This window comes from Equus asinus, chromosome 6 (assembly GCF_041296235.1).
Source record: "Equus asinus isolate D_3611 breed Donkey chromosome 6, EquAss-T2T_v2, whole genome shotgun sequence".
NCBI classification, from domain to species: domain Eukaryota; kingdom Metazoa; phylum Chordata; class Mammalia; order Perissodactyla; family Equidae; genus Equus; species Equus asinus.
In genome coordinates, this window is record NC_091795.1 from 49,586,844 (window position 1) to 49,601,371 (window position 14,528).

The 14,528-nt window shown below is 31.9% G+C and overlaps 1 protein-coding gene across 29 annotated transcripts in view; it reads right to left on the reverse strand.

Annotated features, from left to right (window-relative positions):
- The window catches only part of EHBP1 (EH domain binding protein 1), a 483,620-nt gene that overhangs the window by 1,984 nt on the left and 467,108 nt on the right, over positions 1-14,528 (reverse strand). For all 29 annotated transcript variants that reach the window (XM_070512730.1, XM_070512734.1, XM_070512736.1 and 26 more), the window contains 2 exons: positions 7,007-7,106; positions 5,808-5,881 (listed from right to left, as the gene is read on the reverse strand). In XM_070512730.1, the coding sequence (XP_070368831.1) occupies positions 5,808-5,881; positions 7,007-7,106 (174 nt within the window). The remainder of the gene's footprint in view (positions 1-5,807; positions 5,882-7,006; positions 7,107-14,528) is intronic.

The following is a 14,528-nucleotide window of genomic DNA, read 5'->3' on the forward strand; positions in this document are numbered from 1 at the left end:
ATCGGCTAATTAGCATTTTTCTTTGAAGTAAAAAATAAATTTGCTCTGCAATATTACACTGCAGCTCTCAATCGCATCACAGCCAGTTTTCTTTTGGAGAGGTTTGCTGGGTGGTTTCAAATCAAAGCACTTTTGCAAAGGAAAAATTACATACTTCTGTTTGAAACCCAAGTTAAAGGTTGGAAAACTCGATGGGCAGTGCTCTTTCCATGGGTAGGGACAGTTTTTTGAAGGTTTTAGGCCCCAATAATATGTTTCCTATTCTTTGCTGGTCCGAGCATTTCCTTAAGATGAGCAGCAGTTTCGTTTAATAAAAACAGGACCAAATCGAACATTTAAAGCACTTTTGAAACCAAAGCCAACTGCTCTCTGGCCAGACTGTAAGGGCTTGTAGCTGTCAATCAATCCCCAGTCTACCCCGCCTCCCTCATTAGGAAGGTAAACAATGAAAAGAAGAAGTAGATGATGAGGCAGATAGCAGAACAAATGAGGACCTAGAGGGAAACAGGACACCAGCTTTAAACACACACACACACACACACACACACACACAAAACCATGGCCACTGACTCATGCGGCCCCCTCCCCCAGCAAACGCACTTTCCAAAAAACAGAGAGGAGTGCAATCCTTTCGGGTTTCTCTCTTCTCTCTCCATTGCCCTGGGCAATCATGTTAAAACTCACATGGCTGGTGCTTATTCAGATAAACCTAACAATGCACACCGCTGGTTACCATGTGAATCTTCACAAAACACACAAGAATGTGCTGGTTCAAATCCCTGCGACCTCCTCCAAAGCAAAATTTATTCAAGACAGCAAACTGCTCAGCAGCTTTATGAAAGCAAATGGTGCTAGAGGGAATTCTATCTTGTATTTACAAATTAAAAATTAGATGCATCATCATGCAATAAAGGTTAGAATAGCAGCAAAAAGCTAGAATGGTTTATTCAATTTTACCACTATTCCTTTCATTATAAACTCAAATACATACATACATATATATATGAAACATGCCATGTATTAATTATCCACATTGCATACAAAGCATCACACAAATAAATACATGTAGTGGCCACATAACATTCTTGTAAAAAAAGAAGTGAAATATTCTATAGCATGAAGAGGAGTAAAGAAACTATTATTATGGAAAGTTTTTTCCTGAATGTAAGAATTTAAAAAATAACAAAACAGCAACATTGAAGAAAAGCCACATAATTTATCTATCACAATTTTACTCTTTGGATTTAAATGCAACTGAGGTCAGGAATTCTGGACAATTTTCTAATCTGGTTCTTGTTCTTAAACAGTCTCATTCTACACAACAGAAAAATTAATAGACTCTTCAGGTTGGAAAGATCTTAAAGGTCATCTAGTCTAATTTCAGGTAACCGTAGTTCTAGAAATATTAACTCAGAGAAAAACCTGCTAAATTTGTAAAAGATTTGTAACTAAATTTTATAATTATTAAGATTAGCAAGTTCTGATGAATATTAATTTTTCCATTTCCAACCTCAAGAAATTATTCTGATTATAAGCTTTAGTTTATAATTCGTTACTTCCAAAAGATTTTGATAAGAGCTTTACGACTGGGAAATAAATTTTCTCCACCACGCATAAAAATATAATTAAATTGAAAATTATAAAAATTTTTAAAACCAAGAGAAAATAAATTTTAACAACACATAAAATTATAAAAATTTTTAAAGCAACACATAATTTTCCTAATTAAATTATTCCTTCTCTTAAGCGACTTGACATCACTTTTAAGGCTTTAATTGATAACTAGAAATATCAAGATTTCTTTAATTTTTAAAAAATAAGGCTTTAACAATATATATGGATGAGAGAGAAAAGAGAGAAAAACTCTTTTTTTAACCCCTGCGATACTGAATAATTTTTAACATCTTAACTTTTTCCTAGCTCAATAATGACATTTCTCCTAACTGTAACAAAAATACTTTTAAGTTATGAATATTTAGGTAATTTTCATTATTTCTAACTGACATTAGAATTTAAAATGTTCTAGCATAAATTTATAGGATTTTTCATATTAAATGTCATTACTACATTAACATGTATCTACAAAATATTAGTCAATTGTACAGGAAATAGCTATGTGTGGTGAGTAGATTTTACACTAGCAAAACTACTTTTACTTTGTATTTGCTCTCTCATGGGAGTAAATTTAATAAACATACACATGCATATTTGAATGATAATTTGGTAAACAAACTATTTTGATGATTTAAAAAATTTAATAATATCTTAAAGTTGATCACAATTCACATTTATATGTTCAAGTCTAAATTTAAAAAATTTAAAATCCCCTTTTAAATAGCTTCACCTAGATGTAATGTCATGTTTGAAAAACCTGCACGTAAATTTATGTTACCTGTTATGCATTGTAAGAAAGGATTACTCACCTATAACACCAGTCACAGCTAGCTAGATGCACTGACTTTGGCTTGGACAGACTACAGTGTGAGTTCTGATTAATTTAAAGATTCCATCATACTTTTGCTACAAAAGCCATATCCTCTCGCAACAAATAGGATTAAGTTTTGATGCTGCATTTGAGCCAAAGTGTTGAAATAAAGAGATTCTGTTTATGTCCATCTGCAGTGAGCTGTTTTGTTAATATAAAAACTCTTTTTGATATATAGGGCCAATTATTCATTCTCCAATTCAGTTTATTTGCTGAAGTTGATAATTACCTTAGAAAAAAGGCAAAAGAAATACCTATAAACACTCTAACAGAAAGGACCTAAAGTTCTTGTAGTAAACCTTCAACCTTGCCACTATAAATAAGCCTGGCACTTTGATGAAAATTAACACTAGTTTTGTAAAGAGCACATTGGGGGATTGCAGTCAAGTCTTATCTTTAGTTCCAGTCAACTAGCAATCCTGAAAGAGTTTGCATCATCATCAGAGCAGGCCATTTGATAGGATTCTACTGCTGTACCTAATCAATCTATGGAAGACTGTGGCTGTGCTGTGTAACAAAGCTAAAATAGATTTACAAATGGGGTTTTAGGGGATAAGCTCCTCCACAGGATTACATATTGATTTTAAATATAAAAAGCTTATCATATAAACCATAACTACAAAAATAGTGAACCTATGCATAAATCCCTTTAGAAGAGCACCCACTTCAAACTCTAAGCCAAGAATAAATCAAGATGTACAAAATCCTAGAGAAGATCCATTTCTTGTGCAGAAAATGAACACACCACTTTCTAAAAGCCCACCCCAATGTGTGCAGAAATGAATTTATCTTTCCTGAGGGGGCATTAAATAATCTGGAACAAAAAAACTATAGGAAAAGTATCTAAAAGATGTTTGTTAGCTTAAGGGATGCTACAACTTAGCTCAGTAGAGTGAAACTCCTGCTATGAAAAAGCCCTCAGGGAAAGAAAGGTAAAAAACAGGCCAAAGTGATAATGGATTCTCAGAATAATGGATATATTGAATTTTTTTTCTCTCTCAAACCAAGCTGCTAATATTTCTTTCAGTGTGCTATGACTATTAATAGTCTGTGCTTTTCTCCTGGTGAATGGTTTCAGCAGGAGATTTCTTTGAAAAGATTTTAGTTTATTTATTATGAAAACCATCTTATGGCTACCAGGTAGAAGAGATGGGAAAGAAAAGAGGAATGAACTTTAAAACAAAGGAAAGCAAAACAAAACCAATTAATGTTGCCTATTCATGTGTTTTCCTGGGGTGTTTTAACATTCCCAAAGGCTACTGAACTGCACACGTGCCCATTCTAAGGGTTAGCTCAGAGGACACTGTCTTCACAGAACTGAACATCATGATATCCGTGCCTCTCTAGGACAAGCCAGTCCACGTACTGCCCAGGCTGGTGGGAAGCCCTCTCTCTAAGAAAGTGTCTTTCTTTGTCATCAACAGGCTGCCTCTTTCCTCAAGTCTCTTTTTTTCCCTCAATCAGAAACAGAAACTAGCTGAGAGACTTAAGGCACCATCACATATGGGACGATAATATTAATTAAAAAATAAAACAGAATAAAATCTCAAAAAACTAGCAATTGTATTAAAGGTGTTTCAAAAGGAAAAACTATTTTTTCACCTCTTCTTCAAAAATATGGTCTTCTCTATGTACAAGAAGAGCAGGCAGATGAAATGTTAGATTATTTAAGACTGCAGGTCCGGTATACAGGGATAGGACTGCTGATGACAGTGGGATCTTTTATATGAATCACGGCCCTCCTTTTAAGACAGAATTTGGTATAATACTGGTTTTGGGATAGAAGCAATATCTGCCTTAGAAGTCAACTGTATGGTATCAAGTCGTATTTTAGGGATGATTTAACTTAGTATACATGAGAGAGTGGCTAAAAAAAATGTTAATACTCTGTATTGAGTGTAATGTATAATGAATCTATAAAGAATAAACTGTATAATGAGTTACATATTATACATTCTATATATATACATTTCATATTACACATACATATATATACCATATAAATAGTATTTGCTGTACATACTTTTCAACTGACTATTTAGCTTTCCAATCTCTTTTAAAGACTGTACTGTTACTACAAAAATTATATGAAGAGGAAAAATACCATTTAGTATACTTGTGCATTTTCTTTCAATGGCAAGTTTCATAGAACTTCTTAAATAATTTTGACAAATTTTACAGTCATTATCAATGGCATAATTTGATACATTCGGATAGCCACTTGAAGGAAATTAGCTATCTGAAGCCTTTTAAATAAAGTAAGTCTGATTTCTAAACAAGGATATACAAATATTGTCAGTCACATTTATCAAATGAGATTATGGATATAAAAGTAATTAAAAAATAAAACTTCTATAAATGTATAAGATACTAGTTAGATAAATAGCATGTATTTTATTTAATAACAATATTAATTAAGATATTTTAAAATGTATGGTTTCATTTGGCTTTCCCTTACAAACTAAAATTTCCAGTTTCTGAACTAATTAGAATTGACCTATTATGGATCAGGTACCTTATCAGGTGAAGAAGGAAATTACCATGGACAGTCAATGGGTTAAGAGGTCAATATAGAATAGGAAAATCAATTTGCATTGATTAGACAAAAGGTCCATTTTACAGAGCCCAGAGGATTAGCTTTTAAGCAGACATCTTTGAACTATAAGACATTTTCAACTAAGAGGTGTAAGGAGAACAGCATTCTAAAACACCTAAGAATTTTTTAAAATAATCATAAATAGTAAATACTATAGTTAAGCTAGCTGATGTTTACTGATAGTATAAACCATCCTTAGGACTACCATATAATTCATTTAAAAGCTTTATGAAAAGTGTGAAAGTGTTTCATTTATCTCTTCTGCCAATCTTTGCCTGAATATTCACTTAATAGAAGTTGGAATCTTAAGAACTAAAGTAGACTGAACAGGTGACATCAATTAAATATTAAGGTAAAAATTTAGAGTCTGAATGTGAAAAATCAAAATGATAAATGTTTCCAAAACCTCCCTACTGGAAACAACTTTAAATTGCACATAGTAAAATGTAATTAAATCATTTAACTCCCTATATTTTCCATTTTGTGCACATTTAAGCTTACTGACAAAAGTTAAGACACTTTTGTGTTTAATAGCAAGCATAATGATTATCTATCTGGATTAGGGTCCTGAGGTTTTACGTGACTATTTCTGCCTCTAAAGCATTTATTTGTAATTCTTGTTGGGTCCTAGTTGGGCCACACCTAGTGAGACCAGAAGTGTATTACACTCTTTAAACCTCTGACACTGACACCGCACATCCGTCACTCCACCACAGCATTTCTCACCTTCAATGGCCAGCATTGCCCGCAATTCCCGATTCAGCAGTTCATACCGGCGTTCTAAATCATGTTCTTTTTCCCTAGGCAAGTTGCAAAAAGTTCATCAATATGCTAATTACTAAATCATTAAACACTTAAAAGAACCTTTAGGTTACATTGATTTTAGGACTCATAACTGACTTTTCTCTTTAACTTTAAGCTACTCCAAACAAATGATACCCAAACCTAAAACCTTCCTCAGCTTGAGTATTTACTAGTGCGATTATTTTTCTCCTTCAATTTTGAATTGCACAGAGGTATATTTTAATCTGTGGATAAGTAGTCTCATTCTTCAGTGCACCTTGTATTAAATGCCAGCTATAAGGCTATTTTGTAAAATATTTTTCATAGTTCACAATAAACATTCTTTTGTCTAGAACTCCATGTGAAAAGACTATAAAAAACATGAAAGTACTACCAGTGTAAGTCTAATACAGAGATGATTAAAAATCCAGAATTAGTTCAGTTTTGTGCTTCTTCATAACTCTTTTTATCAAGCTCAGGTATGGCAGAAATGACAAAAAGAGTTTTTCGCTAAAATAAAACATGTAAGCCTGCTCCTTCCCACACTAGGTGGCATAAGATAAGAACATTGCTAGTGAGCAAAAAGGAGCAAGCATTAAGTCCTATACTGAACTAAACGCCAAAGACCAGGAATGCTTACATTTGGTCTAGTCGCCATTTTACTGTAATTCTTGCTATGATAAAAAGGTCACTTCTGTGTAAGCCATTAATCTTTTATCCCAAAATTTAGGGTAACATCATCTGTAGAATACAAAGGTACTTTTGTCCTCATTAAGAGTTATTTTAATTTTTAACAAAATTTGATGTTAAATAAACTTCAATTTTATTTATTTTCCCCCTCTTAATATAACCCTTAATATAATCCAAACCTCCTTTTTGTGCACAAGTGCTTTATTTCTTAAATGCAAAAATTATTTATATTCCTTGGCTTTCTATATAATACATTTTTAAAAATATTACACTCTATTTTAAAATTCTTACTGTTCAGATGAAAATTGCTTATATACTATTTATTTAAAATATACTGTAATCTCAAGGAAAGAAAAAAAAATAAGTCTAATAAATATGAAACCCCAAAGAAGGCAAAAAGCCTAAGATTCATCAACGTCGCAGGAAAAACAGGTATAGTCATGAGTACTTACAGAAGAGACAGCTGGTTCATTCTCCTTATTAAGGCATTTTTCTTATTAACTAACATAAACCATTCCTGCATCATAGCTTCTTCTTCTTCTGTGTTCCTTCCTATAATTCATGAAGAGTTATTTCTTATTATATGATATTTTACAAGCCAAATAATAGTTTATTTAGCACATGTTCTTTTTTTAACATGAAACATATTTTAGCTACACCAACAGTACAAATTAAACTGTTTATAATAACAGAAGATTAAAGTCCAAGACATGAAAAAAATCAATATTTAAAAATTCATAAGCCAATCTTCCAAAGCTTGTATTATTCAGCATATACATTTCAGTTCCCCTGTACATTTCTACAGATCATACCAACACTAAGTACAGTAAAAAAAAAGTGTTCCAACTTTTAAATCCTCCCCAGAGGCTGACTTGTTATTATGTTTCAATGAGGAACTCATGGTGCTGACAGACATATGGTCATGATAAAAAAAAAAACATTATGAGAATTATAAGACTAGCAGGAAGATCAGAGAAGTCCACAGATTTTGCGAAAGCTTCCACTTGTAACAACTTGGGTTCTTTTTTCTTATTTTCCTCCCCTAAAATAAACTAAAGATATGTATGTGCATATACCATTCTGGAACTCATCATCCCTAATAGGGTAAACACTTGCAAATTATTCCAAATATAAATGACTTATAAAAAATACCTGTAGCTATCTGAAAAAACATTATAATGAACACAGTAATGTTCAGTAAATCACAAAACATGAGCAGAGAGGTAATCTAAAATTTTAGATTACAAATTTACTAATTGCACATTTAAAATTCACTTTCCCTAATAGCACTTCCATCATCCGTACGACCCCCCTTCAAAAGTCAGTATATAACCGGTATTGTTCATGTAGAAGTAGGCCACAATCATACTCAAGAAAAATATTAATTCCCCATCTTCTTCCTTTCTCTCCCTTCAAATTTTACCTAGTCAAATTTACAATTCTTTGACTTTTTTTTCTGGATTTCATCTATAATTTGTTTATTGATTTGCTAAGCCATTATTTAATACTTCAGTCCAACTTCTGTAAAGATTCATAGGGTTAACTTAAATATCCAACAAAAAATTAAATATCCCAGCTAATTCCTTGAGTTTCATTTTCTTTTTAAGTGAGATATTTTCTTTTAACTTTCAAATACATTAGCAGTCCATTTTAAAAATTCACGCAGTACAGAGGTATAACTGAGTAAAAAGTCAAGCCCTCTTTCACCAATCTCACCCTCCCCAATTCCCCACTCCTCCTCCAGACGTAAGTACTATTAAGTACTATTACAGTTTAGCATATCTCCTTCCAGACCACACAGATAGCTTTGTCTATCACACACACACGTATGTACCTTATCTATAGACACATATAGTGTTTTTTTTAATATAAGTGAGATCATATTATATATTATCCTGTGATTTGCTTTTGTCATGCTGTTCAAAGATCTAACCTCATTCTTTTTAATACTTGCATAAATTATGGATGTACCATAATTTATTTAACTATTTCTACATTAATAGAAATTTTTGGAAATTTTTAGAATGAAAATAAAATATAAAGAATTGATCTGTGTGCAAAAGATTAAACATGTACTTTAGAATATCCCTGTAAAATAGATATCTGTTGTTCATCATTAGGGAGAACAGTGAGGATGTGCGCCTTCATTAGATGCTGCTGATACTTTATGGTATGAAGCAAACTTAGGACAGATTCTTTTAGTGTATGAACAAAAGTCTTTATTGTTTTACAGTATTTTTAATCTCTCTTTTAGAGTAGCTGGTTTTGTATTCACTTTGGCCCATGTGATGTCTTGACACTGATCATGTGATACAGGCTGCGATAGGCACAAATCCCTGGGTAGCAACAAAAGAAGAAAGAGTAAAAAGAAAAAGCTGAGAAAAAGCTTGCAATTTGGAAAAAGGCCAATTGTACCCTGGTGAAGGCCTTTTTGATCAGTGAAATGACACATGTGTGCAATATTAATAGGCATAGTTTTTATGATATTTTATTTTCTGATTAAAGACTTAATTCTTGTGTTCATAACCTAAGTGGCTTCTAAAAATATAGACATATTAAAACTTTGTTTTGAGTTTAACTTAACCTATAATTGAGGCTTTCAGGCAATACTAGTAGCAACTAGCCTACTCTTAAATTAGCATCATTTTCTTCAATGGAAGACTGCTTGCATGAGAATAACAATATTGATGTGGTACTGTGTTATTTTCAGTTTAACTCATGCCTGTGATTTCCAGGTAAGAATAAAAGATCCTCCTCCCCTAATTGTTAGGAAATGTCTAATACTACAAGAGTCTCATGTTTCAAAAGGAAATAAGCCTAACGATAAGAAATATTTAAAAACACATTACATACTGCTACATAGATTATATAAATTAACTGAAAAAACATATTTGAGGTTAAATCAATTCTGTAACACTAACTCCTTATTCTGAGATAGTACACGGTGATGGAAATCTATACTTAGCTTAGTAATAAAAAAATTAAATTTTCTTCTAATACATCATTACACTATTGTTTTTAGGGATTTAAAATTTTTTAAATTTAAAAAGCTTTTAAAAGCCAGTAAGTTGAACCATTACAAATTAATCCTGACTTTAATAACTGGTTAAAGACCCCTTTAGCTTTATAAGTAACAAAAAATATTAAAGCCTGTGATCACAGTGAGCTTTTCTCATTTCTCCTTTAACCATTTGTTATTTAATCCAATACTAGTAATCCAATTTGTCCATCAGACTTTTAAAGGGCAGAATGCAACTTCCTCAGCTTAGACACTTTTCAAAGTACAATATATTTTTCAAATGAATGCTGGATGTTTCATTTTTCCCAACTGTTCCTAGCTCTAATGCATGAGGAAAAAAAGAACAAGATGAACATTGTTCATACTGATTAAGTAAGAGCTCATTAAAGAGCTGTCAGTGCGGTACTTTGAATATGCATGAAGCATATAATCAGATCTAGTACCGTCACTAGAGGAGAATACGGTAAGTACAAAGGATTGATTTAATTACTTAGAGTGGGCTGTGGTGGTAAAGCAGTCTTGTTAGTGCAAAAAGAAAAAGAGGTTGTATTCTGGCACTGTAAGAAAAAAGGCAGTTTTAGCTTCTGCCACAATACATAATCTCAGAATAAAGCACTTTACATTGTAGCTTAAAATGAAGACTGTCATTATTTTATAAAATCACCATAAATCATTTTCTGTTGTTTAACCTCACCTGGTTAACTATCTCTTTCAAAAATTATCTTTTATTTGTAACTACAACTACATTTTTATCACCTTAGAGAAAATAATGATACTTTGTTAAATCTTAAATTTTTTTCAGTTTTATGAACTGAAAAATTCAAGACATCTACTATTGAAAGACCATTTTAAAATTTAAAAAAATGACAAAATACTAGTTAAGTATACAGTTACCAAAATGTAAAAGCATAACTGGGTTATTAAACTATATTTTAAAACAATGTTAAACTATATTTTAAAACAATATAAATATACTACCAATAAAAAACATCACTTTAACATTTTAAAGTATTGACTAATTAATACAATCTCTGGTAATATTGTTTTCTACTTGGTTTCCTTAAAGACTTCTGTTTCTCATTTTGCCTTCAAGAGTGTAATGTCTTTTCTGACACCACAATCTCTTAATGTCAGTTTTTTCTTTTAATCAATTATTGTAGCCGGAGTATGATTTGTAAAAATTATTAAATAATCCACAATAATGATAATGGCAGGGAAAGTAACTACATAAATATGACTTCGTGTCATTCTCTCTGTCACAGTTCACAAAACCTACTTAATAGAAAGCAGCATACTAACACAGCACTCCATGTAGTATAAATACTTCACACTAGTCGACTATACAGCAACCACCTTATACTGCATCTCTTCCAAAAAGAAAAAGTGATTTAAAGTTAATATTTAATTTTACTCAAAAATTCATTCATTCATCCATCCAGGAATTTGTATGTAGTTTTCATTTATTTTTTCAGAAGCAGTGTTTTCAATGTAAATTTTTAAATAAATAAAAGTGATGTCAAAAACTTAAAATTATGAAGCACATTTTAAAAAACTGTCTACCAATTAATCTTTCCTAATTAATCTTTCACCACAAACTTATTATCTATTTAGAAAGACATGAGTTTTAGACAGTGAACTATTATATAAATGCAAAATGAGAAACAACACAATTTTAGCTGAACAGAAGATGAATTCAATGGAAAAGAATGAAAACACAAAGATGTAGGCAATTGTCATATATATAAACAAATTCAAGATTTTCCACCATGAAAACATTAAAGAATGCTGAAATCTTGCCATAGCCCCATAGTGGAGATAGCTGACTAGTGACCACATATGGCCCTTAAAGGACACAACATAGCAAAGCCAAGCCAAACATAAAAACAAAAAAGTTGCCATTACAAACTGTCCCGATGGTATGATTATAGGAATATGATGACCTTTGAAAGACATAATATATTACAATAGAGACACACATGTCCAGCTAATTGGTACTGGAGAAACATATTCTAATAATGAAGTAAAATCTGGTAGATTTATTAAATGGATGAGAAAGATGAATTTAGTGCAGTTATGTAGGGTCACGGACACATGAACTTCAAAGCCGACATTACTGCAGAACTCCAGTGCCCCAGTTTTAGAAAATATTTTAAACTTAGGAAATTAGAGCTTTATTATAAAAACAAATTTCACTATATAAGCAAATAGCTGATATATGTTTCTATTCCAAGAATATCCTAAAACAGCAATCAACATAAATGAAGAATCTCATCATCTTTACTAATGTTTTCAGCAGCAATTGTCTTAAAACTATTTGCTCAGCATGATATATTTGTTATAGTATTAAGAATATACACTTGGGGAAAATCCTGTCTCCTTTTGTTGAAGTAAAATAAAAACTAACACACTCTCTCAAAATAAACACACCTTTTATTTACCCATTTGGTAAAAAAGACTGTGGGGAGAGATTCAGGGCAATATTTCTCTAGAGACAACTTTTCACAGACTTCTATGCATGTATTTCTTACAGGAGGAAGTATAGACAACTTCACCAAAGTTCCTTCTTCATAAACTTATGGGTACAAAGAAGCTATTTCTAAAGGTTGGAGATTAACAGCAGTCCTCTTGTACCAAGTTTTATGCCAAAGGTTATGCCAGATTTCTCAAAAGGTAAACTAAACACAAACTTAAAATAGCAAAAAAATAAAAATAAATACTAAACCACAGAAGTAGTTGTCATAGGAAAAATTATAACTAATGAAATTCTTTATATTAACTTACAGTTTAGTATTTTTAAAAAATTACATATGGGATGGGGTTACACCTATAACTTTTCAATGCTAAGAGCCGTTAAAGGTATTACATATGACCTACATTTCAGGTAATGCAGGACTATCTTGACTATCTACAAATAGGCACTTGGCTAAAATTAAAACACTCAGAACAGAACGCTGAAGTTGTATTTATTTTTTAAGGTACATTTAACATATTTTAAAAAATGGAATAAAACATATTGAGTCACTTTTATAGGCATCATTCAACCAAATAGATTGCTGTCTACTTAGAGAATCAATTAGGCATCCTCCAATAAGGGAAAACTTGAATTGTGAGCCACGCTTACAGATGGAGAGGTTCTCCTGCCAGTTCTCCCCTCTCTTGAAGCTCCTTTTGTTTGGACTGCACCTGGCAGACTCCTCTCTACCCCCTCCCTGTCCTAGAGCCTTCTCACAGTCATGTCATGAAAATGACTTAAAGAGTGGCTCTAGAAGTGACAGAGACATTAACGTTAAAAAGATGAACATTAAGAGTTGAATAAAATTATTTCTCGAAAAGTGGGAGTGGAAAGAAGCAATATTTCTAGATTAATGTATTTTAAGATATGTAATTTTAAATATGTATGTATATGTAGCTAAATTAAATTAAATATTACAAGAGATATTTCTAAACTTTTATATATTGAAGTAGGTCAAAATTTCTGGAGGGGATCTTCTCATTGGGAGAATAGGGGTACATCTTTTTTTTAGCTCATTTGTGCACACAGTTTTTATAGGGTAGTCTGGGAACCCAATCCATAATTTAAGTATTTTATGGAAAGGCATCTGACTTATAAATGCACTTTAGAATAAAGATCTCTTTTAAATTAAGGACTACCTTTATGAATGTTTACGTACAATAATTCTGAGAAACTCCTGTGGATAAGACTATAAATTCTGATAGGGACAAGCATAATGAAAATTTCTACACTGTCTATAGTTTCTGTGGCTGGTTAGATCTGTTGTTTTGAATATGATGCAAATGAGATGAACATTGAATCTGCATGCAAAATGGCTTTTCTCCAGTTTGGTTAAAAAAAAAAAGTAACTGAGCCTCTTGATCTTAGACTAATTAAGCTCTCTAAACCTCAGTTTCTCCATTTCCATAAGGATAATCATATTACTTACGTGGTTGGTAGAGGAATTAAATGAGAAAATTCATGTAAAGTCCTTAGCACAGTACCCAAGACTAAAAATGCTAGCTCTGATGATGATAATGAAGAGGGTGATGGTGGCACATGCTGAGCCAGGAGCTGGAAATACAAAGATGAGGTCCCTGTCCTCAAAAAGGCTCCTAGTCTAATGTGGAGACAGATACATAATCAGGAATAGCTGGATCAAGGGTAAATTTCTGAACAACTCCATAGACACAAATTATATTTTAAATCTTTGTTAGTCATAACAAAGTCTATCGTTAATATAGTTAGTACATCATTGGTCATAAGCAGGATAGGTGAAAAGTGTGGCTGAATCAGTACAAACTCATCTCTGGAGCTGGAAAAATAAAGTGAATGCCCTACTGGGTCATCAGTGTCACTGATACCTACAAAAGACAGCCATAGGTACAGTGACAAAACAATGTGGCTGTGCTCCAGGTAGTGACAGTCTGGTTACTTGCAGTGGGTTTTAGAGATTCAAGAACAAAGAAGATCATGGAATACTGCTTATTATCAAAAAATAAAAACGGTAAATTTTAAGACCAAAAATTACGGACTAATAGAAGACACCTAAAAGTTTATTAGTTATTGAAATAAAGTAAAAAAGAAAATGACTATTTGAAGTACAAATTGATGTAATTTTAAGAAAAGAAAGCCTACAAGAAGAAAAACCAAATACTTATAAAACAAAAAGCTTCACTGAGAAAGTAAGTTTTCATCATTTTTACAGAGATTTTTATATTAAAAGCAGGGCATCTTTAAAATTAGCTTATGAAATTGGCAATGTAGATGAAATGGCTGATTTACTAAATACCAGGTGAGAATGAGATTAGATTCTGTTCATAGTGTGGAAAATTAAATATATATAATTTTTCAAATTATATATAGAAGAACAAACAAGGTAGATATGCTCCAAATAGGATTCTTTCTATTAAAGGGTTTCCCCAAAGATGTATTATACAGTCACCCAGCTACTCTTTTAGGT